General features: G+C 47.6%; 4 protein-coding genes across 4 annotated transcripts; 3 read left to right on the forward strand and 1 right to left on the reverse strand.

Annotated features, from left to right (window-relative positions):
• Positions 1-902: 902 nt before the first annotated feature.
• Positions 903-10,147, forward strand: LOC130886518 (elongin-B-like). Its single transcript, XM_057788438.1, has 4 exons — positions 903-965; positions 7,316-7,703; positions 9,108-9,159; positions 9,997-10,147. The coding sequence occupies exons 1-4, from the start codon at positions 903-905 to the stop codon at positions 10,145-10,147; spliced, it is 654 nt and encodes a 217-aa protein (XP_057644421.1).
• Positions 10,148-10,226: 79 nt separating this feature from the next.
• LOC130887085 (uncharacterized) lies at positions 10,227-20,380 on the forward strand. The gene is made up of 12 exons (XM_057789380.1): positions 10,227-10,310; positions 11,053-11,130; positions 11,716-11,798; positions 12,739-12,825; positions 13,804-13,934; positions 16,115-16,323; positions 16,393-16,470; positions 16,978-17,035; positions 17,850-17,917; positions 18,307-18,468; positions 19,901-20,059; positions 20,138-20,380. The coding sequence occupies exons 1-12, from the start codon at positions 10,227-10,229 to the stop codon at positions 20,378-20,380; spliced, it is 1,440 nt and encodes a 479-aa protein (XP_057645363.1).
• A 1,854-nt stretch (positions 20,381-22,234) lies between these two features.
• LOC130886858 (lactoylglutathione lyase-like) lies at positions 22,235-23,276 on the forward strand. The gene has a single exon (XM_057789067.1). The coding sequence runs from the start codon at positions 22,293-22,295 to the stop codon at positions 22,845-22,847; it is 555 nt and encodes a 184-aa protein (XP_057645050.1). The 5' UTR covers positions 22,235-22,292; the 3' UTR covers positions 22,848-23,276.
• A 2,567-nt stretch (positions 23,277-25,843) lies between these two features.
• On the reverse strand, positions 25,844-27,615 carry LOC130886456 (probable UDP-sugar transporter protein SLC35A4). Its single transcript, XM_057788255.1, has one exon. The coding sequence runs from the start codon at positions 27,598-27,600 to the stop codon at positions 26,626-26,628; it is 975 nt and encodes a 324-aa protein (XP_057644238.1). The 5' UTR covers positions 27,601-27,615; the 3' UTR covers positions 25,844-26,625.
• Between the last annotated feature and the right edge of the window lie 152 nt (positions 27,616-27,767).

Consider the following 27,767-nt stretch of genomic DNA (forward strand, 5'->3'; position numbering starts at 1 on the left):
GGTGTTGGACTCTCAGAAACTAGAGTTACACACGGTTGTGAGCTGCCTTGTGGGTGCTGGGGATTGAACCCCAGGGCCTCTGAACCACTGAGCTGTCCCAAAGGTTTTCCTTTTATAAATTAGATTGTAGGATGTTTTATGAGACTCATTGTTAAGACTTAGAGAGAAGAACAATAACAAGTAAACCACAGACATTCTGGCCCTAAGTAAGTTTGTTATTTTTAACTTTCTTATTTGAGATGTTGCAATTATCCTGCCAATCAAAATATTCTAAAGAGACATTTATGCCCCTCCCTTTGGCTTTCAGGGCCTGAACAAACTGGAATTCCCACCCCTCCCAACACCCCTCGCCCAGGAATCTCCTGTTGGGAAAAGAGAAAGGCTGGAGCCTGATGCCAGCCAGAGGAGAAAGGTGAAAGTTCTCTTAGGGAGGGGGAGTTCACAAAGTTTTGGGTTTTGGGGTTTTTTTTTGTTTGTTTGTTTTGTTTTGTTTTTTGTATTTTGGGACAGAGTTTCTCTGTGTCGCTTTGGCTGTCCTAGAACTTGCTCTGTAGAACAGACTGGCCTCAAACTCACAGAGATCTGCCTGCTTCTCCCAAGTGCTGGGATTAAAGGTGTGCACCACCATGCCTTTGACAGCTTGCTAGACCCCGTTTCAGGATGTACTGGAGCCCAGACAAAGGTGCATCAGTGCTAGGACCAACTGTACCTCGGGCACGACTGCTTAATCAGGCTTTCCTTTTGCCTTCTGTTTAAACCAAACCCCAGGTCAGAACATCAAGATGGACTTGGCTGGTGATCAAGGACTTTTATTGGTTCCTCTCTCTAATGTGGCATCGTTGAATAAATATTCTTCCCTCTGCTTTTCACTATTATATGTCTGTCTGTCTTGCCTGTTGGGAATGGATGGCCATGCCCAGCCTGTTGGCACTGTCAAGGTCCTCGCTCTGTCCCTAAAGACTCTGGTAACAGTGGCTTTAGGAAAACATGCCCCATCTTGGTAAGGAACTTTACCTTTGTCAATTATGTTACATAATAAATATTTGTCTTGATTCTCAGCCAGCAGAAAATAAAAACTAAGATTCCAGTTTCTTTTCTTTCCCAAACCCAGCCCCTTATTGTTCCCCGTCTTCCTTCCTGCCCCAAAAAGATCAGAACAGATGGAACGGGAGCTGCTTGTGCCTTTGTTTGGAAGAATTCAAGAAGCCTGACCTGAATCACCTGGACTGAAAACAAAGTCCCTGAGTCCTTCAGTCCAACACTCTCTGCTCACAGAGACACACACACACACAGAGGATGACTATGGATGAGGAAGGCAGCTAGGGAGTGGAAAAGAGACATTTGGGGGACTTTCAGATATTGGAGCCATATTCGTGATAGCACCCCCTTAATGAAGCCCTGGTGGAGACCACAATTAGATCAAGACCATATACAAAGGCAGACCGGTGGAATAAAAGGATGGACGTGGACTGTTTAACAGATTGTATAAAAAACTGTTGTTTTCTCCTTTATCTGGGCAGCTTATGGGAACATATATTGCATTTGAATGGGAACACTTTCCTTGCCTCGCATACATAAACTAAAATGTGTTGCCATCATAACGCAGGCTAAGGTTAGAGCTGCAAGAGTTGATGAAAGAAAGACCGAGGAGTGAGTGAAAACATTGTCATCTGATGTGGTGGCTCACGCCTTTGATCCTAGCACTTAGGGAGCAGAGGCAGGTGAGGCAGATCTTCATGAGTTCGAAGCCAGCCAGGTCTACACTGTGACATGTTGGAGGACTTTCTCTGTCCCGTCAGACAGTTCCCAATAAGCACATGGAGACTTATTATTAATTATAAATGATCGACCAATAACTTAGGCTTGTTACTAGCTAGCTCTTACAACTTAAATTAATCCACACTTCTTATCTCCCCCCTACCACCTTTTTTCAGCATGGCATGTTCATCTCCTGTTTCCTCTGCATCTCGCTGGTGGCTTCAGCCTTCTTCATGCCCACCTTAGCTCCGTTTGGCTCTCCCGCCTAATCTCTTCTTGACAAGCTACTGGTCAATCAATTCTTAATTAACAATGACAGCAACCCATCTTCACATGTACAAAAGGATTATTCCACAGCTGTGAGACTCAGAACAGTTGAGGCTACACAGAGACAGAGAAACCCTGTCTCAAACTTGAAAACAACAACAACAACAAAAAAAAAACCCACAAACAAAACAAAAAAGAACCAAAAACCTAAACCTCAAACAAACAAAAAACCCTATGTGTTCCTAGATGTGATAATACACTCTTTTTTTAAAGATTCATTTTGTATGTATGTATGTATGTATGTATGTATGTATGTATGTATGTTTGCCTGCAGGTATGTCTGTGCATGATGTACATGCCTGGTGCCCTGCAGGATTCCCTGAAGCTGGGGTTGTGGCTGATTGTGATGAGGGCTAGGAACAGAACTAGAGTCCTCTGCAAGAGCAGCAACAGCTTTTAACCCCTGAATCATCTTTCCAGTCCCCATGGCCCACGTCTTCGATTTCAACACTCAGGAAGCAGAGGCAGGCTAGTCTGGTCTACACAGTGAAACCTTGGCAAAGAGCAAACAAAGCCACCAACATTTATGTTTCAGCTTGTATTTGTGATCTCAGCACTGCGGAGACTGAGTCAGAAAGATTGCAAGTTCAAGACCAGCCCAGCCTGGCTATGTGGTGAGACCCTGTTTCAAGTAAAAGAAACAAATAAGTGAAATAGTTACATGTGAGCAGACTTTATGTGTGAGTAACATCTCTGTTAGCTAACGGCATTTGAGGAGTAATATACCCAGCTGAAGATGCTTCCCCTCCCTGGTACTGTAAAACAGAAGGAATACAACCCCTGCCCCCAGGCCGTATTAAACGGGTATGGTAAACGGGGACCAATAAGATTGCAGAAATCTACACAGTCTTTTAGTTTTGATGAGCACAAAACAGAAGCTGAAGTTGGGGCTGGAGAGTTGGTAAAGTGCTTAAGAGCACTGGCTGCTCTTACAGGGGACTCAGGTTCAATTCCCAGCTCCCACATGGCAGCTCACAACTCTCTGCAATTCCAGTTCCAGGGGATTGAAACCCTCACACAGGCATACATGTAGGCGAGACACCAATCACTGCTCATAAAATAAAAATAAATTATTAGAAAAAAAAAGAAATAGAAAGAAGTCTCGTAGGATAAGGCTCTAAAATGGGAAGTAAACTTCCCAACATGTTCACTTGAGGTGACAACTTAGGGACAAGGGATGAGTGGCTGCAGAGAGACTGGCAAGTGTAGAAACAGCCCCATGCCCTGGAGCAACCTCTTCCAGGCAGGCCAACACCTAGCACCTCCCTACCAGTGGGTAATTTAGTTCCAGTCACTTCCTGGTTGGGGAGAATGAACAAGGCTGAGAGAACCCTGGGCACAAACATCTGTTCTAAAAGCGATGTCAGGGGAAAACCCCTCTTTGTCGTCTCTTGTCTGTGTCAAGTATAAAGGAAATTCCAGTACCCCAAACTCCCAAAGGCAGTCCAAATAGCCAGAAATGAGCTCCAGCCGGGTTACAGGAGGATTTCTGGTGGATAAAAGCCAGCATTCCTCAGGAGCCATTTCCCTTACCTCCTGGGAACAGAACACATGGCCCTCCAATGACTATAATGTGTAGCACTGATCAGCATAGTCACGGTCCATGCTAGCCTCCAGGCTCCCTCGGTCCCTACTCCAAGTGCTTGTTACACAGTTCAAGGCCCCGGCGCCAGTCTCACTGTTTGCTCTATTCTCTACACTCTGTTCTTCGCCTCTCTCCCCACTCCTCTGCTTCCACCCCCCTTCTCTCCTTTTTCCTTCCCCTCCATACCCCCCTAATAAATGTCCAATTTTACTCTACATGATGTGCCTATCTGTCCCTCTCACCCACCGCTATCCGTTTGTCACCTTCCCTGCCTCGTGGTCTCTGGGACTGGCTGCTGGAAAAAACAAAAACAAAAACACCAAAAAACACCATTTGCTTAAGTAAGGAGGAGAAAACACTCTTAACTGAAGAGCCATCTCTCTCCAGCCTCTATTATTATTATTAATATTATTACTATTATTATTACTGGTGCTATGTGTTGGTACTGAGAATACACTTTACCACTGAGATATACTTCCAGTCCCTCTAATGAATTACTGACCCTGAAGTCAGTCGGAAGGATAGAAATCCTGGGAACTTACTTGTGGCTGGCATCTAAGTTAAAAGCAATCTGCTGGGAACTTTGCATTTAAACTTGTGAGCGCTGTCACTAACTCCAGGTAGTCAGTGTCCAGATTACATTCAATTATAGGCCAGGCTGGCTGGCAACCATCTGTGATCCCAACTTTGACGGACAGAGTCAGGAAGTGAGTTCCAGGCGAACCAAAGCTTCAGAGCAATACTATGTCTCAAAAAACAACCGAAACAAAATAAAAATTCAATTGTAGAACATTCATCTGCTGTCATAAAATTGGTGACTGGGGGAGGGAGAGATGGCTCGGCGGCTAAGAGCATTTGCTGCTCTTGCGGAAGATGCAGGTTCTGCTCCCAGCACCCATATGGTCACCCATATCTCTACTCCAGTCCCAGGAGATCTAATGCCCTCTGATGGCCCCTCAAAGGCACCAGAAACACACATGACGTATATACATACATAAGGACTAAACACTCATGCACATAAAGATAAACAAATCTTTTTTAAAAAGTTTCTGTTGGCTGCAGTAAGCACAGGGCTTTTACAAGTTCTGTGAGGAGAACCATAGAGACACTGAGGTGTAACCAGGTGGGACAAGGGCGGCTCAGAGACCTTGTGCCTGAGTCTGCTGTCTGGAGTAAGTGCAGCCTTGTGGGAGAGGATGCACCCCACTGTGAAATTCTGCTCCATTCCAGGCAGTTGGTGATAGAGGCCTGCATAGGACATTTTCAGCTATGGGAAGGAAGAAGGCCAGAATCCATACTACCACATGGGTAAACACGGACATTGGTATGGTACTTGAAAGAAACCAGACTCAAAAGATGATGGGGTTTATGATCTTGTCTATACAATGTCTAATCTAATCTATAGAAATAAAAAGCAAGCCGGGCGGTGGTGGCGCACGCCTTTAATCCTAGCACTTGGGAGGCAGAGGCAGGCGGATCTCTGTGAGTTCGAGACCAGCCTGGTCTACAGAGCTAGTTCCAGGACAGGCTCCAAAACCACAGAGAAACCCTGTCTCGAAAAACCAAAAAAAAATAAAAAGAAAAAATAAAAAAAAGAAAAGAAAAGAAATAAAAAGCAGATAAGGGGTCTAAGGTTTGAGGGTTGAGGTTGAGTTGGGTGCAATGGATTAGGGAGCTGGTAGATTCCTTCATGTGCTGGAGATGTTCAAGTTAACTGTGGTGAGATAGTTAACATATCTGAGAATATACTGATAACCAGTGAATTAAACTTCATATGATAAATTGTAAGCTAGGTATAGTAGTGCACACTTAAACTCAATCTCGGTGTTAGGGTGGAATATCGCAAATTCAAGGCCAGCCTGGGCTACACTCTGAGACTCTATTTATGAAGGATATGAAGAGGAATGGCTTCAATGACTTGCTATGCAGGCATGAGTTTGGAGCCCTCGTCCCCACAACAGCATATGCCTTTAAAAACCAAAGCTAGGGAGTCAGAGACACAAAAGTCTCTGAGGCTTGCTGAGCTCGTCAAATTCATGAGCTTGAGGTTCAGTAAGAGACCAGTTCAAAGTAAATAAAGCTAGGTGTGGTGTCACATGCCTTTAATCTCAGTACTCAGAGGACATAGACAGACTGATCAGTGAATCTGAGGTCAGCCTGGTCTATGTAGTGAGTTCTGAACTAGCCAGTTCTGGGCTATACGGAGAGACTGTGGTATTTTGAATGTGATTGACCTTCCCCGCCCCCCCCCAAAGGCTCATATATTTGAATGCTGGTTTCCCAGTTGGTGGACTTGGAAGTGTTGCCTGTTGAAGGAGGTGTGCCACTGGGAGGAGGCACCTTGCCTGCTCTCACCATGATAATGGACTAACCCTCAGAAACCATGTTTTGTTTTATGAGTTGCCACGGTGGTGTCTCTTCACAGCTCTAGAACACTAAGAGATCCTGTCTCAAAATAAATGAAATAAATAAATAAATAAATAGATGATCCAGGCATGGTGGTTTATGTCTTTAATCCCGGTCCTCAGAAGGTAGAGTCAGGCAAATCTTTGTAAATTTAAGGCCAACCTGATCTACATAGTGAGTTCTGGGCCAGTCAAGGGTCAATTCAATGCTGTCTCTAAACAAACAAACAAACAAACATTTAAATAACTCTCTGGGGCAGCTTAAAAGAATGCACTCTATAGACACACACACATATATATAGTTTTTCTTTTTTTAAATTTATTTATTTACTTATTATGTATACAATATTCTGTTTGTGTGTATGCCTACAGGCCAGAAGAGGGCACCAGACCCCATTACAGATGGTTGTGAGCCACTATGTGGTTGCTGGGAATTGAACTCAGGACCTTTGGAAGAACAGCCAGTGCTCTTAACCTCTGAGCCAACTCTCCAGCCCCTATCTCCAGCCCCTATATATAGTTTTTCAAAGCAGGGATTCTCTGTAGCTTTGGAGCCTGTCCTGGAACTAGCTCTTGTAGACCAGGCTGACCTCGAACTCACAGAGATCCGCCTGCCTCTGCCTCCCGAGTGCTGGGATTAAGGTGTGCGCTACCACCACATGGCTAGGCTCATACATTTGAAGCACTTGCTCTCTGATCAGTGATGTTGTTTAGGGAGGTTATGAAACCTTTAGGAAGCAGAGCCTTGCTTGAGGAAGGATGCTGCTGGGGATAAGATCTGAAGGTTTAAAGCCTTGCGCCATTTCCAGTTCTCTATTTTTGTTTCCTGTATACGGAAGAAATGTGATCAACCAGGTTCCCACTCATTTTTTTTCTCGGGACAGGACTTCTCTGTGTAGCCCTGGCTGTCCTAGAGCTCGCTTTGTAGACCAGGCTGGCCTCGAACTTGCAGAGATCTGTTTGGATTAAAGGTGTATGCCACCACTGCGGGGCATTCCCACTCTTGGAGCCATCCCATCCTCACCCGCCCCCCCCCCTCCGCCCTCAACGTTATGGACTCTAGTCCTCTGCAACCATAAGCCAAATTTCTTTCAATTGTTTCTGGTCATGGTGTTTTATTACAGTAAGAGAGAAGAGAAAAGCTAATACAGTAACTAATACAAAAATAAATAAAAAGGGGGTGCGCCCGGGCCAGGCTGGGGGCCGCAGGCTGGCGTTGATGCAGGCTCGCCATCCCTAGGACGCATTTCTCATGATCCAGCACCACAAGACTACCATCTTCACGGACGCCAAGGAGTCGAGTACCGTGTTCAAGCTGAAGCGCATCGTTGAGGACATCCTCAAGCGGCCGCCCGATGAGCAGGGGCTGTACAAGGATATCCAGCTCCTTGACAAAGGAACAACTCTGGGCGAGTGTGGCTTCACTAGCAAGACAGCAGGGCCACAGGCCCCAGCCACAGTGGCCTTGGCCTTTCGAGAGGATGCTGCCTTCGAAGTACTGCGCATTGAACCGTTCTCCAGCCCTCCAGAGCGTCCAGATGTGAAGCCACAGGACTCTGGAGGCAGTGCCAATGAACAAGCGGTGCAGCGAGGGTCCCAGGCCCACCCCCCAGAGGCCAAGTCCCTCAGTAAAGAAGATTTGATCGAGACCAGCCTGGTCTACAAGAGCTAGTTCCAGGACAGGCTCCAAAACCACAGAGAAACCCTGTCTTGAAAAACAAAAACAAAAAAACAAACAAACAAACAAAAAGATTTGACTGTCAAATAAATAAATAAAAAGATGAAGAAGCAATCAAGGAAGACACCTGCCATCAGCTTCTGGCCTCCACACACCACCCCATATACATACACAGAAGAGGATAAATTATATGTCATAAGAATTTTATCGTCTCAAAAGGCTGATATTAAAGTAGATAATGACTATCTCTCAGAAATGCACACAGTAACCTGGCACCATAGCCGTGCCTGTAACCCGAGCGCCTGGGAGTGGAGCAGGTTTAGCAGGAGTTCCTGGAGAGCTCAGCAGCTGGGTTGATGCCAGAGTGTCAGCATCTGCCTCTTCTCACTGCTGCCTTCGGTTTTCAGTATGCAGATCTTATCTGAGAGTTTCCTAAAAGTTCAAAGCGTGTGCAAACCATGGTAGCGGGAGGACTCAGAAAACGGAGATGATGTACTGTGACTGGGGGATCCCGTAGGCATTTGTCGCTTTGGGGAGCTTCCGAGAAGAGGTTTCGGTGTGCAGAAACTGACTTGCGAAGGTGTAAAGTGTAAAACCATAAAGAAGCCCTTTGTGAAGCTACAGTCACTCGGTTCACCAGAAACTGAATCCCCTGTTGGGGGCTGTGAACCCAGACCCCGAATGTCCTGTAAACAGTTTGTTAGGCTTGCAGCTGCTCTGAACAACTTGTCTTTCCTGTGTTTGTAGCTACTCTGAGCATGAGAACCTTAGGAGTTCCTGATGGAGGGGGAGTGGTTTCTGGTGGGTTTGGTTGGGGTGTGACTATCAGTTAAGGAAGAGGCTCTGGTACACAATAAAGGGGGCATTCTTGTTTCAAGGATGACCCGTGTCTCTGTCTGTGTGTCTTTGTGTGTTTAAATCTCCAGGCCCTTGCCTGGAATGGTCCTGTAGTGCAGGCGCCAAACTACAGGCGCAGTACCGTAGTACACGTAGTACTATGGGCGGTACAATCCCGTGTCCGCAAAGCCTAAAAATTATCCTAGGGTAACCCCTGTTCTTCCATGGACCCGCGTAAAACGAACACCCAACACAACAATCAGGAGTTCAGGGCCAGCCTCAGCTATATAGTGAGGCCACCTGGGCTACATAAAACACCGTCCCCAAAAAAGAAAAAAAATGAGAAATATATAGTGAAATAGTTATGAAGCAGGTTATCAATGAGTCTTTTTTTAAAAAGTGGGGAGAGGAACCCAAGGAATAAGAATGGCCAAAAGTTGGTAAGTGACGAAGCTGGTCACTTGAGGGTTCATTATACTCTTTTTCCCACTACTATGCTATGTCCTAATGTTTTCAGAAAGGGGGAGGGATAACCACCGAAGAGAAGCGAGTGTCACTTCCTCCGAGAGGTAACCTGTCCAGAGCCACTGGCCACCCCACCCACAGATGAGGGACATGAATTATTAAGGGGGATTTGAGAGGCTCCATAGCCATGGAGTCTGGAAAGGTGGTGAGCTCAGGGGCTGCTACCGGCCAGGCAGCTCTGTGCCCTCGAGGGGCTCACACTGACTCTCTCATCCCACCGGCCACACTGATCGTGGTGGTAGAAGTGGGGCCAGGTCAAGGAGCAGGTAAGAAGCTTTGGGGGTTTGAAGGTGTAGCTCAGTCGGTGCTTGCCTAGTGTACCTGCATGCGTGAATCTGGGTTGGATTTACAGCGTAAACTAAGCGCTGTGGCTCTTCCCTGTAATCTCATTACTTGGAAGATGAGGCAGGAGGGTCAGAAGTTCAAGGTCATCCTTGGCTAAATAACAGTTCCAGGCCAGCCTGAACTACATCAGGAAAACCTGTGTAAAAAAAGAAGAAAGCACTGGGAACAGAGTTCAGTGGTAGAATACTTGCCTAGTATGAGAGGTTCCAAGTTTGATTCCCTAAGCTATATTGAAAAGCAAAAAAAGAAGGCCTGAAGGAGGGCAGGGTGAGAGTCAGGGCTAAGCAGCTCAGGCTGGAGGTTGGGGGTAAGGGCAAGACTAGGGAGCCCCAGAGCTCATCTTCTCTCAAGAAAACCTACATGAAGCCTACCCCTCCCAGGCCTCAAGGAGACCCATGGCCCTACACTTGTCTTGGAGGGATCCAAGAACCTTCGCCTTCTCCAGCCAGGCACTCTGGAGCCTCAGGTAGACGGTGTGGGATGAGGGGAGCAGAGGAAGCTGAAAATGCCGCTACTGACCCTGCTTGTGTCCGTAGGAACACCGCTTCGTCTTTGACAGAGTTCTGGGTCCTTGTGCTGCTCAGGTATGGGGTTCTGAGAAAGGGGCGGGAGGAGAAGGAAAGCTCGCAGGCCTCTGCATCTTGGGATTCTGACTGGTCCAGTTCTTTTGCGCAGAGCAGGCTGTAAGGGGTCCCCTGACACAGAGGGGCGTACCTGTGTGTTCCTACAGGAAGCAGAGCAGGAGCTGTTGACACAAATCCAGCCTATGCTGGCCTCCGTGGGACAAGGGTACGATACAGCCCTGCTGCTCCGGGGCCGGGAAACAGAGGCACCCCGGTTTGTGCCTCAGGTGAGGAGCCACCCGCACATAGGTATCCTGGTGTTCAACTATGACTTGGGAAATCTGCCTGCTCACTCCAGCCGGACTAGGGACAGCTCAGGTGGCCCGTGCACCCTGTGGTGCACCTGTCACGTTTTACCAAGGCCACTTTATGCAGACGAGAAGTCAAAAAAGATAGAAAGCTGTGGCTCACACGAATGAGAGAATCGGGGAGAAGTGACACACAAATCAAATCCCCAGGACATCTAAGTTCCCCGCTTCTTGGTAATTACCGCCAATACGACGTTAAAATCTTTACTCTGAAGGTTTCATCAAAAGACCTTCAAATCAAAACAGCTGCCTCAGAACCTTACCACAACCCTGCCCAACACCGGAAAGGCCTGCTGAAGAAGACTGCTTCTTGGTCTGTCGGCCTTCAGGGGAAGAGGGGGCTGTTCTGTTCTGTCCATCAAGTATCCAGGGCAGGGCTTGTGGCAGACTTCAGTGCTGAAGGACAGAATGATGCCCTCTTTTTTGTTTGTTTGGTTGGTTGTTGTTGTTTGTTTGTTTGCTTGTTTTTCGAGGCAGGGTTTCTCTGTAGCTTTGGAGCCTGTTCTGGAACTAGCTCTCGTAGACCAGGCTGGCCTTGAACTCACACAGATCCGCCTGCCTCTGCCTCTCGAGTGCTGGGATTAAAGGCATGCGCATGCGTCACCACCGATGGGCGAATGATGCGGACTTGTTCTCCACTGAGCTCCTCTCTCTACTTTAGGTGCTGCAGATGCTGTTCAAGGAGGCTCTGCCTCTCTGCAGCTCTGGTCCTGTGCTTTGTACTCTCAGCCTGGTGCAGGTGAGGTCACTGGGAGGGCGGAGCTGTGTGACACCACAGAAACTCCCTGAGGCGTGGAGAATGGGGAAATGGGGAGGGAGATGGGTCCAAGCCCTACTTTGCTGCTCCAGCTGGGGTCACCTTTTTTCTTTCTCTCTTTCTCTCTGTCTCTCTTTTTCTTTCTTTCCTTCTTATGTATAGTGTTCTCCCTGCATGTATCCCTGCAGGCCAGAAGAGAGCACCAAATCTCATTATGGATGGTTGCTGAGAATTGAATTTAGGTCCTCTGTAAAATCAGCAAGTGCTCTTAAGTTCTGAGCCATCTTTCCAGCCCCTCTGGAGTCAGTTTTATATGCCAACTGTCAGTGGATGAATTTTTTGTTTGTTTTTCAAGACAGCGTTTGTCTGTGTAGTAGCTCTGGCTGTCCTGGAACTTACTCTGAAGACCAGGCTGGCCTTAAACTCACAGAGATCCACCCGCCTCTGCCTCCCAGTGCTGGGATTAAAGTGTGCACCACCATTGCCTGGCTAATTTTTATCTTCACTTAGCCCTCAGGACGTACAACAGAGAAAAGGCTTGTGACAATTGTCTTTGTGTGATCCCAGATTAGCCTCAGCGGGCAGACTCGGGACCTGCTCTCCCCATGTATGGAGGACCTGCCAGTACTGAATGTGGCTCCTCTGGGCTTGTAAGTGTTCGGGCCCTATATGACAGGGGCGCTTGCCTTAAAGCCACAGTGAAACCTTCCAGATAAACTTTTGATCAAGATAAGCTTCGAGGTAGGGAGGTTTCTACTCTGCCATCCCAGGAGAATGAAGCCCTCAGCTTGGAGTCATGCGTACTGGGCCTAGATGGACTCTCGGGATCTCTTCCCCACCCTTTTCCTTTTCTCACATCTAGACATCTTATTCCCTTCATATCAAGTAGCTTCCAACTCTTGTGCCCACCCTCATGGCCTGAGTCAGCCCAGTATCACACCGAGTGGTTCCAAACACCTCACAGAGCAGATTTTCCATCTTTGAAATGGTCCCAACTAACTTGTTTCCCTTCCTGAGAAGACAATAGGAGAAAAAAACAAGGTTAGAGCCAGGCGGTGGTGGTGCACATCTTTAATCCCAGCACTTGAGAAGCAGAAGAAGGCAGATCTCTATGAGTTCAAGACCAGCCTGGTCTACAGAGCAAGTTCCAGGAAATCCATGACTGTTGTTACACAGAGAAATCCTGTCTCAGAAAACCAACCAACCAAACAAAGGAATAAAAAACCAACCAAGGTCGAGCAGTGGTGGCGCATGCCTTTATCCCAGCACTTGGGAGGCAGAGGCAGGCGGATCTCTGTGAGTTTGAGGCCAGCCTGGTCTACAAGAGCGAGTTCCAGGACAGGCTCCAAAGCTACAGAGAAACCCTGTCTTGAAACAAAACAAAACAAAACATAAACAAACCAACCAAACAAAAACCCAAAAACCAAGGTTAGGAAGATGAGAGACACTTAGGAAAGTATAATGAGTTCCGAGCCTCTGGGATGATTCTTGAGTGCTTTAGACACTGTCATGGACTTTGACACAGAGATGCTAGAGGTTTTTGCATAGTATAGGGACTAATGGGCTGTGGTCAATTTCCCTTTCCTTCAGGGTGGTGAAAGATGCCAGAGAGGTAGAGGTGTCTGATGCCCGAGCTGCCTCTGAACTGTACCTGAAGGCTGCTGGGAGTGAAGGCAGGTGAGGATGAGACCCCTCCCCATCAACCCACCACGCTTCATCCCTATAGAGCTCTAGGTCTCATTTCCAAGCTGGCCATGTGCTCTGCAGGGCCTGCTCTCTGCTCACTCTTACCATGTCCTGCCCGGGACCTGAGACCCAGCAAGTGTGTCGAGGTACCTTGAGGATCATGCAGCTTCCAGGAGACCCGTAAGTCTGAGGAGCTCTTGTGCCTGCATTGGGAGATAAGATGAAGGCCTAAATAGGGATGTGAATCAAAATGCTCAAAACCAAGATTGGAAAATTCCCCAAGTAATCAGCCCATCGTTAGGCCCCATGCACCCCTTCCCCTCAATGTTCAAAAATAATGAAAACTGGGGGCTGGAGAGATGGCTCAGTGGTTAAGAGAACTGGCTGCTCTTCCAGAGGTCCTGAGTTCAACTCCCACATGGTGGCTCATAACCATCTCCAGTGGGATCTGATGCCCTCTTCTGGCATAAAGGCGTGCCTGCACACACAAAAAATAAGTAAAGATAATGAAAACCTCAGGTTATCACAGCAAATAATCATTTCAGGCCAATTTGCAAACTGTGTAGTATCATAGGAATATTTCAAAACTCCTAAGTGTCTGAAAACAAACTAGAAATAAAAAGGGGAGATAACCTAAACTTCAGAGTATTCTAAGATTTCCTCTTTTATTGTGTAAGATTTTTTTTCTAAAAAATTCATTTATTTTTATTCATGTGTCTGTGTGTGTTGCCTATATGTGCATCGCATATGCCCAGTGCCTATGGATCCCCTAGAACTGGAGTTATAGGCAGCTTGAACCACTCGATGTGGATACTGGGAACTGAGCCCATGTCCTCTGCAAGAGCAAGTCCTCTTAATCCCTGTCTGATGGTACTAAAAAGAGAGAATAGACTTGGTTAAGTGATTCTGGCCAGGGTTGGTTCTCCTCATCCACCACAGGGCATCACCTTTCTTCCCTCCCTCTGGCAGAGACTGCCCCCTGCTGCGCGTGCTGGCTGGTAAGGCTGCTGGGGAGGAGAAGGGCTCTCTGCCCTGGATTGTGTCCTGGCTCCTGGAGGGAAACAGCTACAGTAGCCTCTTTCTTCGTCTGGAACCGCAAGGTGGTGAGGGTGGGGTGGGGTCCTTTGGAAAGCTCTGGGATTTGGTGGGCTTGTTTCATGTTATTGCTCAACCAGCCACAGCCCTATTGTAGCCCAGAGAGAGTGCTGGATTCTCTGGGAGGGCCAGCATTCAGGAAGGCCCGGCTGCTCTTGATGTGTATATGTATATAAATAGCCCAAGCTAGCTAAAACTCACCATTTTCAGTCTTAACTTCCTGAGTACAGGGTTATAGCTGTTTGACACCATAGTAGGATCTTTTTTGTTTTTCAAGACAGGATTTCTGGGTGTCCTGGAACTCGCTCTGTAGACCAGGCTGGCCTTGAATTCACAGAGATCCACATTCGTCTCTGTCTCCCCAGTGCTGGGATTAAAGGCCTGCACCATGCCATATTGAGGATCTTTTTTTTTTTTTAAAGATTTATTTACTTATATATACAATATTCTGCCTACATATATCCCTATAGGCCAGTAGAGGGCACCAGATCTCATTACAGATGGCTGAGCGAGCCACCATGTGGTTGCTGGGAATTGAACTCAGGACCTCTGGAAGAGCAGCCAGTGCTCTTAACCTCTGAGCAATCTCTCCAGTCCCCATATTGAGGATCTTTATCAAGCATTTTAACACTTTTTCTCTTGACAGGGTCTCACCGTAGCCCAAGCTGGCCTTGAACTCCTGGCCCAATTACATTATATTAGGAAAGGACCATTCAGGAGAAAACACTTTCCTACTGTCACAGACTCCGAAAGTCGAAGAATGAGGCCCTTGAAGCTGTAATACTAGAGATTTGCAGGAGGTTACAGTGGGGGCGGGGGGGGCACAGAGCAGACAGCAATGGGAAGGAAGCTGAGTATGGTGGCAGATACCTGCGATCCTAACACTCAGAGGACTGGGGTCAGAGCGCTGCAAGGCTAGAGTGAGTTCCACAAGCAGATGTTCTCACACAAAAGGCTGGGAAACACCACCACCATGGAATGGTTGGGGAGCAGCTTAGTGGAAAACACTCACCTAGCGTGCTTAAGGCCTGGAGCTGACTCCCAGCTCTGAGGAAAAACAAAGAGTAAAAAAATGTACAACCCTCTTTCTCACAACCAACAATCATTCCTTTGGCCAGAAGTTCCCAGACCTCCTCTTGTCCCAAGATGGACAGAAGAAGAAGATAAGTTGGAGCATTTCACACTCTTGAGATATCAATCAGAATATAAAACTAACCTGTAGATAAACACCTGTCTGCAGGGAGGGCAGACATACAAGGAGGGGCTGGTGTGTATTTATCTGCAGGTTGGTTTTATCTTCTGGTGAACAACAGGGGCTTTACGTGGTAGATGGATTAGAGTTGCTGTGGATACAAAGATAAGTCCAAGAGCAGCCTGAGTACAGGGCCATCAAACACAGTAAAAGTCAAATAGGAGTTACTAGATGATGATGGTGGTGGTGATGATGGTGGTGATCGTGATGGTGGTGGTGATGATGGTGATGATGATGGTGATGATGGTGGTGATCGTGGTGATCATGGTGTGGTGGTGATGGTGATGGTGGTGGTGATGATGATGGTGATGATGGTGGTGATTGTGGTGGTGGTGGTGGTGATGGTGGTGATGATGGTGATGATGGTGGTGATCGTGGTGGTGGTGGTGGTGATGGTGGTGGTGGTGATGATGGTGATGATGATGGTGATCGTGGTGATCGTGGTGGTGGTGGTGATGGTGGTGGTGATGGTGGTGGTGATGATGATGGTGATGATGGTGGTGATCGTGGTGGTGGTGATGGTGGTGGTGATGATGATGGTGATGATGGTGGTGATGCTGCTGCTACTATTGAAGATGAAAATGATGCTGGTGGCAAGGATGATGTGATTTTGATGTGAAGGTGATATGATGATTTTGGACTTGAGATTGAACCTGGGACCCTAACACATGCCAGGCAAGTCTACCACTGAGCTACGTCCCTAGTCTCTTGTACTTTTTATTTTGAGATGGGCTTACTAAGTTGTGAAACCAAGCCTTGAACTTGCTATCCTGCCTCAGCCAATTGTAGTAGCTAAGGTGACAGTGCTATACCACCAGACATGGCAAGGGTTGGGAATTTTGATAAACAGCCCTTGATAGAAATTTAGAGCGTTGCAGGCAGTGTGTTCTGTGGCGCAGGAAAAGAGTAGTTTACTGTGTTGTCTCTTCCTAGATAGCTCCCTGAGTTTGCTCCAGGCTGCTCTGTTGGGGGCCTCAGAAAAGAGGGTGCAGGCAAAAGAGGTGAGACCCACCCTGTGGAACCCAGTAGAGGAGATGAGGGCCCGTAGGGCCACCCTGAAGACACTGCGTTTAGGGCTCCTTGGAGACACCTTGACAGATGCTGGGTTGAACCAAGTAGGAAGGACACTCTGGGAGCTACAGGTAAGCAAGATGAGACCTGGGCACCTGGGTCAGAAGTGGCCAGTCCCCACTTGAGTGCTTTTCTCCTAGGTAGTAAAAGCCTGGGACCCGAGAAACCATGCACCCAAAGGGGCTGGAGCTGAGGCTGCGGGGCTCCTAGAGCCACAGGTACATTTTCTCATCCAAACTCTTGAGGGCTCCATATATGTCTGCCTCCCTCTTCTTTGTTTACAGAATATTCTACTTAGTTATTGATTCCCATATATTTATTGACTGTGCATCATATGTTGGGTACAGAGCCATGTTAGCCCTTGGATTTCCCTGCCCCGGTAGAGTTTAGTCTGAGGAGAAATGATTACACTGCCGTGCTCAATGCTCTGAAAGGCTTGGCCACACCTGACTCTATGAGGCATCAATAGAGCCTTGCAAAGAGAGGAAAGCAAGATTTCATAGGAAGTGACTCCCGATCGAGGTTTATAAAGATAGCCAAGAACATTCCAGGCAGAGAGAACCATGCAGAAACAGAATCCAGCAGATCTTTGGGAAACTGCAAGCAATTTAATTTGCTGGAAACTGGAGACAGAGAGAGAGTCAGGAATGGACTGGGGATGGAGGCAGAGGCTAGGGCGCACAGGCTTGGGACATCTACTGAGACATTCGGATTGTCTCTTGAAGGTTAAAGGCGAACCACTGAGCTACAATGAGCAGGGAAGACATTTCGTTCCTTTCTCAGGTGAGCAAACTGAGGCTCAGAGAAGAAATGTGAGTAGCCCAGTGTCGCAGACAGTGTCACTCTAGGCCCTGGGGTGGGATGCTGGAAGCCCTGTAGAGTCCAGCGGTTCTCAACCTCCTCATATCTTCTGACCATAAAATTATTTTCATTGCTCTTTCATAACTGTAATTTTGCTACTGTTATGGATTGTAATGTAAATATCTGTGTTTCCGATGTCTTAGACCATTTTCACAGGGGTCATTTGACTCTCTGAGGGGTAGAGACCCACAAGTTGAAAACCACTGCTTTAGACAAAGCCATTCTTGTTCAAAAGGGGGCACTGTCTTCCAGAATTTGCTGTAGAATGGTTGAAACCAGTTTTTTCCTAACTTCCTCCCCCACACCCCCACCCCACAAGTGTGTTACTGCCCTGAGCTTTGGTTACATGATCATATTCATCCCCTCTCTAATTTGCGCGCGCACGCACACACACACACGCACACACATACACACACATATACACACATACACACACATACACACATACACATGCACACACACATACACACATATACACACACACAAACACATACACATACATACACAAGCACACACACAAACACACATACACACATACACACATATACACACACATACACACACAAGCACACACATACACATACATACACACACAAACACACACGCAAACACTCATACATACACACGCACACATACACATACACACACGCACACACACATACACACACGCACACACACATACACACACACATACACACACACACACTTTGATATGACTAATGACATTTTCCTCCAGAGGTAAGAAGACGATTTCTAGGGTCTGGTCTCCACCAAAAACATCCTCTCAAGCACTCTGAGGAACAGGTAAAAATAGCACTTCATGTACCCCAAAACAACGGGGAACCTGGGGGAATAAAGGGGGATGAACCCTGAGCTGATACTGGGAAGGAATACAGAGCTTGACAAGGGCTTAAAGGCTTCCTGGATCTCTTGGGGGGGATCATGGGAGGAGCTACTGTTCTGCGATGGACCCGAGTGCTGGGACCCTTCTACGAGGACAGCACCAGCCGCAGGGGAAGGTCTCTCCCTTTACCCACAGCCTGCTGAGTCTCTGCCTAGTCTATGGACTCTCGCAGACCAGTTGGATCCTAGGGACAGCCCTGGCAATGGAGTTCTGTTGGAAAGGTTGGGGTCTGTGTTCCAAATGTATGCATATCTTGTTTTCTGATTAACCCTCAAACGATGTCATTTAGGCCCATCAGGCCCCAGATGTGCCCCTACAGTTCTTTCTGGCCCAGGCCCGGAGACAGAAGCTTCGAGAGGAACACCAGATTTGGATGCAGGAAGAGCTGAAACATTTGGAACATCAGGAGGAAGTAGCCTGTAAACAGATCAAAGGCATAGTAGCAGAAGAGGTGAGGAGGGAGGGGAGGAGTATGGGGCTTGAGGCTCCTTGTACCTAGGCTAGGCACAGTAGCAAGGATCTAGACTCAACCGTAACAGACTGGTCCATACGCCTTATGGAACACAGGAGAAGCCACATTCAGAGCTGTTTGCTTTGATGGGCACAATGAGGTCCACTTTACCCAGGCTGGAGAGGAACAGAGGAGACTGGGCCTAAGTAGAACTCCGGAGAACTAGAGTCAGTGCAGGAATTCACTGTGTGCAGCTCCTTGAGAACAGTTCATGCTCATCACAAAGGTGCTCAGTAAGCAACTGTTTAAGAAATAAAACATGGCCGGGCAGTGGTGGTGTATGTCTTTAATCCCAGCACTCGAGACCAGAGGCAGGTGGATCTCTGTGTGAGACCAGCCTGGTCTACAGAGTGAGTTCCAGGACAGCGTGTTATAAGAGAAACAACTGTCTCAAAAAACAAAGGAACAAACAAAAAAGAAATAAAATATGTACCCATGGAAACAGCTAACTTGGCTCATAGGAACTCACAGTCTGAACTAACAACTAGGGAGACTGCATGGTATATGTGAGAGCTGTATAGCTTGGTCGACTTAAAGACTCCCAGCAATGGGAGCAGGTGCTGTCCCTAATGCTTTGGCTGGCTCTTGGTAACCTATTTCTCATACTGATTGCCTTGCCCAGCCTGAATACAGGGGAAGTCTTACTGAAATGGATATGCCATACTTTGTTGGTACCCATGGGAGGCCTGCTCCTTTCTGAACAGAAACAGAGGAGTGGATTGAGGGGAGAGGGGCAGAGGAGAGGTAGAAGAGGGGAGGAAGGGGAAACTGTGGTTGGGATGTAAAATAAATAAATTTTAAAAATTGCTTTAAAAAATGTAGCCAAGTACAGTGATACAGGCCTCTCAGTATTCAGCAGGCACAGGCAGGAGGATTGTGAGTTCAAGGTCAGCCTGGACTATAAAAAAAGACCCTGCCTCATTTCCATCCTCCCCCTATAAAAAACAAATAAAATAAATTTTAAAAACTGTAGTGGGTGGGGACATGTTCTCAGATAAGGCAAAAGTCTAAGTGAAGCAGAGGGAAAGAGCAGCCAAATTGGCTCTGGGTCCACAGATTTGTTCTGTCTGGCTAGAGTCTAGCAAGTGTGTAGTCGGAGGCAAGGTTATAGACACAGCGTGTCCCATCTCTGCGTTTGGATCACCCGGTGAGGATGGGGACTGTTGAAAGCATGTGCCGTTTCGGCGCTGCCCCTCATTAGCCATGGGCATTTGGCCAATCCGATCCCTTCCCTGGTGCACTATTTGCAAAGCTGTAAAAGGGAAACTTCCTCATAAGACTGACCAGGACAAAATGAGATCATGTATCTGAACTTTTTCGCATAAAGCCTGACACAGGTGGCACTTGCCAAAAGGTACAACTTTCTCCGCAGGCTTGTGACGAGAGAGAGAGGCAGTGGAAGGAGCAGGCAGGCCTGAAACTTCAGGTGGACGCCCTGCAGGCAGAACGGGACGTGGCAGAGCAGGATCTGGTGGCCCTCTACGATTTGTATGTGCAGGCCACCCGAGCTCGGACATGCCACTTGCTGCAGGTCAGTGGAGACGGAGTGCAGGCCTTAAGTTGGTGGAAAGGCTGATGGACCAACAGGCACCTCTGACTCTGAACACAGGTATTTCGAGCCTGGCAGGGGCTGTGGGAGGAGAAGGCCATGGCCACAGAACACCGTCACCGCAGCCTGCTGGCTGGAGTCCTCCAAGACAACATTGATCTGGCCCTGAAGACCCAGGAGCTCCAGGCCAGGAACCAGCAGCTTGAGCAGAGTGCAGCGAGGGCCGGTTGTGCTGGAGTCCTGTATGGAGAGGAGCCTGATCAGGAACACTATGGGGCTGCCTCCCTTTGTCCTCATTCATGAGGGCCCCAGAAGGGAGAGGGAAGGTGGGGCGTATCCATCGAGATGGCCCTCATTACAGATAATCACCACCATCACTAATCATGTCTCCTTGTACCAATCTCTGCTAAGCACCCAATACCTATTCCTTCATTCTGACTTTTCAGCTCCCCTGGCTTTGTAGCATTTGACCCTCATTTCAGAGCTAACCTGTCCTAGTAACTGCCAAGGACAGTCACCTAAGTAGCAAGGGAAGAGTCCTCTTCCCCCTCTTCCTCCTGTCAAGGGATGGAACCCAGAGTCTCTGCATGCCAAGTATCTTCTCTACTTCTGAACTACAGATTTAACTCTGCAACTTTTTCTTTTCTTTTCTTTCATGAGACTGGGTCTCAATCAGTCCAGGCTGACCTGGAACTTGCTAAATAACTAAGGATGACCTTGAATTACGAGCTCTCCCACCTCCAACTTCAGAGTGCTGGGATTACAGTATGGCACCAGAACAACAGAAGCAGTCTTGTTTTGAAAAGTTCACCCATTGTTCTAGGGAGCAGGGCCTGACAGTCCTCTGGCCAGGACTTCAAAGGACAGACAGCTACAGGTACTAGACGTGAAAGAATCAGAGAGTAAGAGTCAAAACAGTGGCTGGGTATGGAGTCTCATGACCATAAACTCTGCACGATGGAGTCTGAGGTAGGGCTGCTTTCCATCTGAGGACACCTGGGCACATTCATTCCAGGTCAGTCTGGACCATGATGTGAAACATTTGTGGCCTTAAGTGTTTTCTAGCCTAATTTGTTCTGCTGAGCAGAGTATTTTTCAGTCCTAAGAATCTCTAAATGCCTCAGGGCTTGTGATTTAAAAAAAAAAGTGATTTTTGTTGTTCTTTCAGTGCTGGGGATCGAACACAGGGCTTACACATGTAGGCAAGTGCTTGTCTTTTTGAACTACAATCTCAGCCCTTTTTTTTTTTTTTTTTGAGACCAACTCTACTGTAGCCTAGGCTGGCCTTTCATATATATATATAGCCAGGCAGTGAGTGCATACCAACACTCAGGAGGTAGAGGCTGGCAGATTTCTGTGAGTTTGAAGCCAGCCTGGTCTACAGAGTGAGTTCCAGGACAGCCAGAGTTGCTACACAGAGAAACCCTGTCTCAAAAAACCAACAAAATATTTAATTATGTGTTCGTGGGTGGGTATATGAATGCCATGGAGGCCAGAGGTGTCAGATCCCCCTGAGATGGAGTTATGGGTGGAATTGAACTTGGGTCCTCTACAAGAGCAGCATGCAATCTTATCCGCTAAACCAGGCCCACTTGCACTCTTGCTTCTTCTGCCTCTGTCTCCCCAGGAGACACAGTCTGCATCACCACACCCTCAATGCTTCCTTTTCTGAGACTGGGTCTCCTCAAGCAGATCAGCCTGACCTCTTCCTGCTCTACCTCCTGGAGTGCTGGGATCCCAGGTGTGCCTCACCATAACTGGTCAAGACAGTCCAAGAACCACAGAGCTCCCAAGACAAACAATGCCACTGTTTCTCTCCTATTCTAGATATTAAGAAACTCAGGAATGCCGGGCAGTGGTGGCGCACGCCTTTAATCCCAGCACTCGGGAGGCAGAGGCAGGTGGATCTCTGGGAGTTCGAGGCCAGCCTGGTCTACAAGAGCTAGTTCCAGGACAGGAACCAAAACTACAGAGAAACCCTGTCTCGAAAAACCAAAAAAAAAAAAAAAAAAAAAAAAAGAAACTCAGGGAGCCCATCAAAATCCTAGCAGAATTCTTCAAAGACCTCGAAAGAACGGTACTCAACTTCATTTGGAAAAGCAAAAAACCCAGGATAGCCAAAACAATCCTATGCAATAAAAGAACTTCTGGCTCTGCGAAGCGTGTGGTCCTCTGGTTTGTTGGCAGAGCTGGTGGGTGATCCTCCAGGGCGACCATGGCAGAGCCACAGCCTGTGTCCAGCGGCCTCACGGATGAGGTCGCCCTCGGCTGCTGCTCCAACCCGGACCCCAGCACCAAGGACTTCCTAATGCAGCAAACCATGCTAAGAATTAAGGATCCTAAGAAGTCCCTGGATTTCTACACTAGGGTTCTTGGACTGACGCTACTCCAAAAGCTTGATTTTCCTTCGATGAAATTTTCCCTCTATTTCTTGGCTTACGAGGATAAGAATGACATCCCTAAAGACAAGAGTGAGAGAACAGCTTGGACGTTTTCCAGAAAAGCCACACTTGAGTTGACACACAACTGGGGCACCGAAGACGATGAGACCCAGAGTTACCACAATGGCAACTCAGACCCTCGGGGATTTGGTCACATTGGGATTGCCGTTCCTGATGTCTACAGTGCCTGTAAAAGGTTTGAAGAGCTGGGGGTCAAGTTTGTGAAGAAACCTGATGATGGTAAAATGAAAGGTCTGGCGTTCATTCAAGATCCTGACGGCTACTGGATTGAAATTCTGAATCCTAACAAAATAGCAGAGATTATTTAGTTCTTTCTTGGAGTTGGTGGGGACAAGCAGCAGCGCGAGAGAAGCAGCTGAGGCCCCAGAAGCATCGAGAACTGACGGATCTGTGCCCCAGCTCCAGCCGCTCTAAAATCCCTCTCATTCTCCTGTTTCAGTGGCTTTTTCTTTTTAAATCTCCCCTCCTCTATTTAGTCAACCTAATTGTCAAGTACCAGTTTATCTTATGACTTTGACAAAGTTATGTGACTTTACTTTTTAGATAATAATTAGAACGATTCCCTCCAGAGACCACGTCTGCTCCCGCCTGTCTCTTCAATACTACTCAAGTCTGGTTTTGATCTATCATTTAAAATTTTGTTTTAAATGTTTCTTTTTCTGTTGGGGGGCTGTTACCTTCTGGGGTTTCAATTCCTCAGAAATGACTCTTCATAATGGAAAGTAAAGAGCTCTGAACAGAAAAAAAAAAAAAAAAAGAACTTCTGGAAGTATCACAATCCCTGACTTCAAACTCTACTATAGAGCTACAGTACAGAAAACAGCCTGGTATCGGCAGAAGAACAGACAGGAAGACCAATGGAACCGAATAGAAGACCCAGATATTAATCTACACACCTTCAAACACCTGATCTTTGAGTAAGAAGCAAAAAATATCAAATGGAAAAAAGAAAGCATATTTAACAAGTGGTGATGGCAAAACTGGATATCAACATGTAGAAGAATGAAAAGAGACCCATGCCATGCCGGGCGGTGGTGGCGCACGCCTTTAATCCCAGCACTCGGGAGGCAGAGGCAGGCGGATCTCTGTGAGTTCGAGACCAGCCTGGTCTACAGAGCTAGTTCCAGGACAGGCTCCAAAGCCACAGAGAAACCCTGTCTCGAAAAAACCAAAAAAAAAAAAAAGAAAAGAGGCCCATATCTATCACCATGAATAAAACTCAAGTCCAAATGGATCAAAGACCTCAACATAAAGCCAGCTACACTGACCCTTAGAGAAGAGAAAGTGGGAAGTACATTTGAACGCATTGGCACAGGGAACCACTTCCTAAATATAACCCCAGCAGCACAGACACTGAGAGAAACAATAAATGGAACCTCCTGAAACTGAAAAGCTTCTGCAAAGCAAAGGACACAGTCACCAAGACAAAACGACAGCCTACAGAATGGGAAAAGATCTTCAGTAACCCCACATCAGACAGAGGTCTGATCTCCAAAATATACAAAGAACTCAAGAAATTGCACACCAAAAGATCACATACTCCAATAAAAAAAAAAATGGAGTACAGACCTAAACAGAGAACTCTCAACAGGAATATAAAATGGCTGAAAGACACTTAAGGAAATGTTCAACATCCTTAGTCAGAGAAATGCAAATCAAAACAACTCTGAGATTCCATCTTACACCTAAAAGAATGGCCAAGATCAAAAACACTGATGACAACTTATGCTGGAGAGGTTGTAGGGAAAAGGGAACACTTCTGCATTGCTGGTGGGAATGCAAGCTGGTACAACCCCTTTGGATGTCAGTGTGGCGATTTCTCAAAAATTAGGAAACAACCTTCCTCAAGACCCAGTAATACCACTTTTGGGTATATATCCAAAGGATGCTCAATCGTGCCAGAAGGACACATGCTTAACTATGTTCACAGCAGCTTTGTTTGTTATAGCCAGAACCTGGAAACAACCTAAATGCCCCTCGATCGAAGAATGGATAAGGAAAATGTAGTATATTTACACAATTGAGTACTACACAGCAGAAAAAAATAACAACAGCTTGAATTTTTCAGGCAAATGGATGAAGCTAGAAAACATTATTTTGTGTGAGGTAACCCAGACACAGAAAGACAATTATCGCCTGTACTCACTCATTGGTGGTTTTTAAACATAAAGCAAAGAAAGCCAGCCTACAAACCACAATCCCAGGGAACTTAGACAATAATGCGGACACTAAGAGAGACTTACATAAATCTAATCTACATGGGAAGTAGAAAGTATAAAAAGACAAGATCTCCTGAGTAAACTGGGAGCATGGGGACCTTGGGGGGAAGATTCAAGGAGGGAGGGGAGAGGCAGGGAGGGGAGCAGAGAAAAATGTAGAGCTCAATAAATATTAATAAAATTAAAAAAAATCCCTCATGCAGGCTGGCAGGCACTCTACCACTGAGCTGCCTCAGTTAAATGGAAGTACTATCTGTGATGGCAACAAAATGAAGAGCAAGCTTTAAAAGAGCATACATTTGTTGATATAACCTCTAATTTCTTGCCAAAACTTTGGGATCCACGTAAACAGTATGATAAGCTTTGGGACAGGAAAGAGTTAAGTCTGAGACTAGAGAGCAAAGGCTGGGAGTGTAAACCAGCAGTAGTGTTTGCCTAGGGTGTTTTGAGGCTCCAGCTTCAACCTCTAGCATCATAAAGAAAAAGACCAAGCACAAACAAAAGAGAGAACATACAGGGCGTGGGAAGGTGTGTAGGACAGAGGAGAGAGGGAAGGGCCAAGAGAGCAACAGTGAAAGATTTTCTCCCCCAATCTCATACTCATGCCTACAACCCAGCAAGCAATCAATACAGCAGAGATGAGATTTGTCTTTACTGTGTATGAGAAGGTAGGAAAGGCATGTCACCAGAGATATGAAGGCTCTAAGAGCTAGTTCCAGGATATCACATGAATAGTGATATTTTTCTTCCCAGATAGAACCTGGATTAAAATCGCAACAATTCTTGCTTCTTCCTGCCAAAGATTCCAGTGTTCACTACATCATTAGCTCCCCCCCTCCACAGGTGAACAGCTTATTGTCACTTGAGGCAATTTCCTGTTAGCGTTTCTGGAAACTCTTGGGAACACTGGACTGCTTGGATTATGAATTGGCACATTTTAGCCCATTTCATCTACTGCAGGTTTTCAAGTGAGACCTTTTCCCTACAGAGAAGGTAGCTGAGGCATAGGCCATCAAATAAAAAAAAAAAAACCTCAGGCAACTCGCACCATAAAACGCAAACACAGAACATGGACAACTGTGAGAGGCTGTAGGAAGGACCCTACGCCCTAAACACTTTATTAAGACCTTATTGCTTAAGTAGTTAGACACTGATTAGCTATAAACATTTTCTGTACCTGGTCCCTGGTTACTCTGCAGAGCCTTCCACGGCTGTTGGGAGGTGGAATACACCAGGAGGGGAACGAGTGGGAAAAACAGTACCTCCTAGATGCCTTAGAGGTGAAGTGGGCTTCAGCGGGGCCCTTGAGTTAGCACAGGGGTCAGGAGTGTAGGCTTAAGCCAGAGTCCAGGGGCAACGTTTCCTGAGATGAATCAAACCCCAGCCCCCTCTGACCTTTCCAGAATAATGGCTGGGAAAGAGGAGCGGCACTGTGGAGAGGGCAAACTAAGAATCCCTTATGTGGCCACCATGCCAGGCTGGAGCAGCCAGCACCAAGCTTCAGGGCAGGGGTCTTCAGGAGTGACCACAGCAGGCAAGAAGAGCAAACTTAAGTAGCCATGTGCATGCAGGACGAGGCAGGGTTCCTCAAGGACAGGATGCCCAGGCTTGGGTTTGGAGCTCCCAGTTCTTTAGTATGAAGGAATATAGGGGTGTGGTTAGGAGCTTCCTTAACTAAGCCCACTCTTTATACCTCCTAGGGGTAACGCTCACTCCCCTGAACATCCAAAGGCCATGGCCACCTCAGTGTTTCTTACAAGGCACTTGTTACAGGGCTGCTGGGCGGGGTGTGGTGGTAAGATAGGAAGGAGGTGGCTCTGGTGGTTGCATCTAATCTACATAAGTGGGCGTGAGGGCGGCCAAGGCCTTAGGGGCTACCATAGTACAAGCACACAGCCAGGCCAATGAGCAGCGTGGCCAGGAAGAAGACGGCTGTAAGCTGGAGCTGCAGCAGCACTGCTGAAAGCACAGCGTTGACCACCAGGGAGCAGGACACGACGAAGAGGCGCGTGATGCTGCTGCCGTGCTTCATGACAGCTGACATGAGCAGTCCATTTACCGCCTGGTTCAGCACCACCAGCACTGCCCACCCAGAGAAACCCTCTAGGAAGCCCGGGCCGGGGCCGCTGCCAGCATACAGTGCAAGGTTCAGGATCACCCCGAAAGTGTAGAGGAAGAGGTTCTGAAGAGCCAAGGGCAGCCGCTGTCGCTTCATGATCAGTTCTGTGTACACCGAGGACAAGCCAGAGACGAGGCAGTGTAAGAGGAGGAGCAGAAGTCCCAGGGGAGTGACATGCAAGGGCATGGCACGGGATCCGGCTGCTGATGGAGGTCCAGGAAGGGTGCTCACAGGGTCCTGAAAGCCACCTGACGCATAGCAGGCTCCTGCAGCCATCAGCAGCAGCAGTGCCAACCCCTGCCGTGCAGAGAGGCGACGCCCAAGGCAGAGGCAGTACAACAGAGCTGTGCTTCCAATCTTGAGATTGCTCAGCACCTGGTAGGTGCTGGGGTCCATGTAACGCTGCAGATAGATCACCAGGTTGTTATTGGCGCCATAGAGCAGGGCTGACAGGGCAAAAGGGGCAGCCTGGCGCCAGGGTGCTGTGCCCTGGGGCCATGTCTGCCAGCCCATCAGGAGGGAGAAGGCGCACAGCAATAGTTTGGTCAGCTCAGTGAGCAACACAGCTGAGGAGGGCCGGAAGGGCACTCGGCCATCCACATGGCACAGGGCTAGGAACGGTGCATGGGCACCATACATGGCAGTGGACAGGAATAGCATCAGGGTCCAGCGAGCCTGTCTTGGACGGGCTAGGCCTGGCACACCCCCATCTTCTACACTCATGGCCTACACCAGACCCTGGGTGGCCTGTGTAGCTAGCAAGCGACAGAGGGACGGGGGGGAGGGCATCTGAAGGTAATCGAGTGCAGAATGGTGGTGCCTCACCACAGAGAATACTGAATGTCAGAGTCAGGTGCACGTTCCAGTTAGGGCTTGAAGGCGGGGCTCAT

The sequence above is a fragment of the Chionomys nivalis genome, chromosome 14 (assembly GCF_950005125.1).
Source record: "Chionomys nivalis chromosome 14, mChiNiv1.1, whole genome shotgun sequence".
NCBI lineage: Eukaryota > Metazoa > Chordata > Mammalia > Rodentia > Cricetidae > Chionomys > Chionomys nivalis.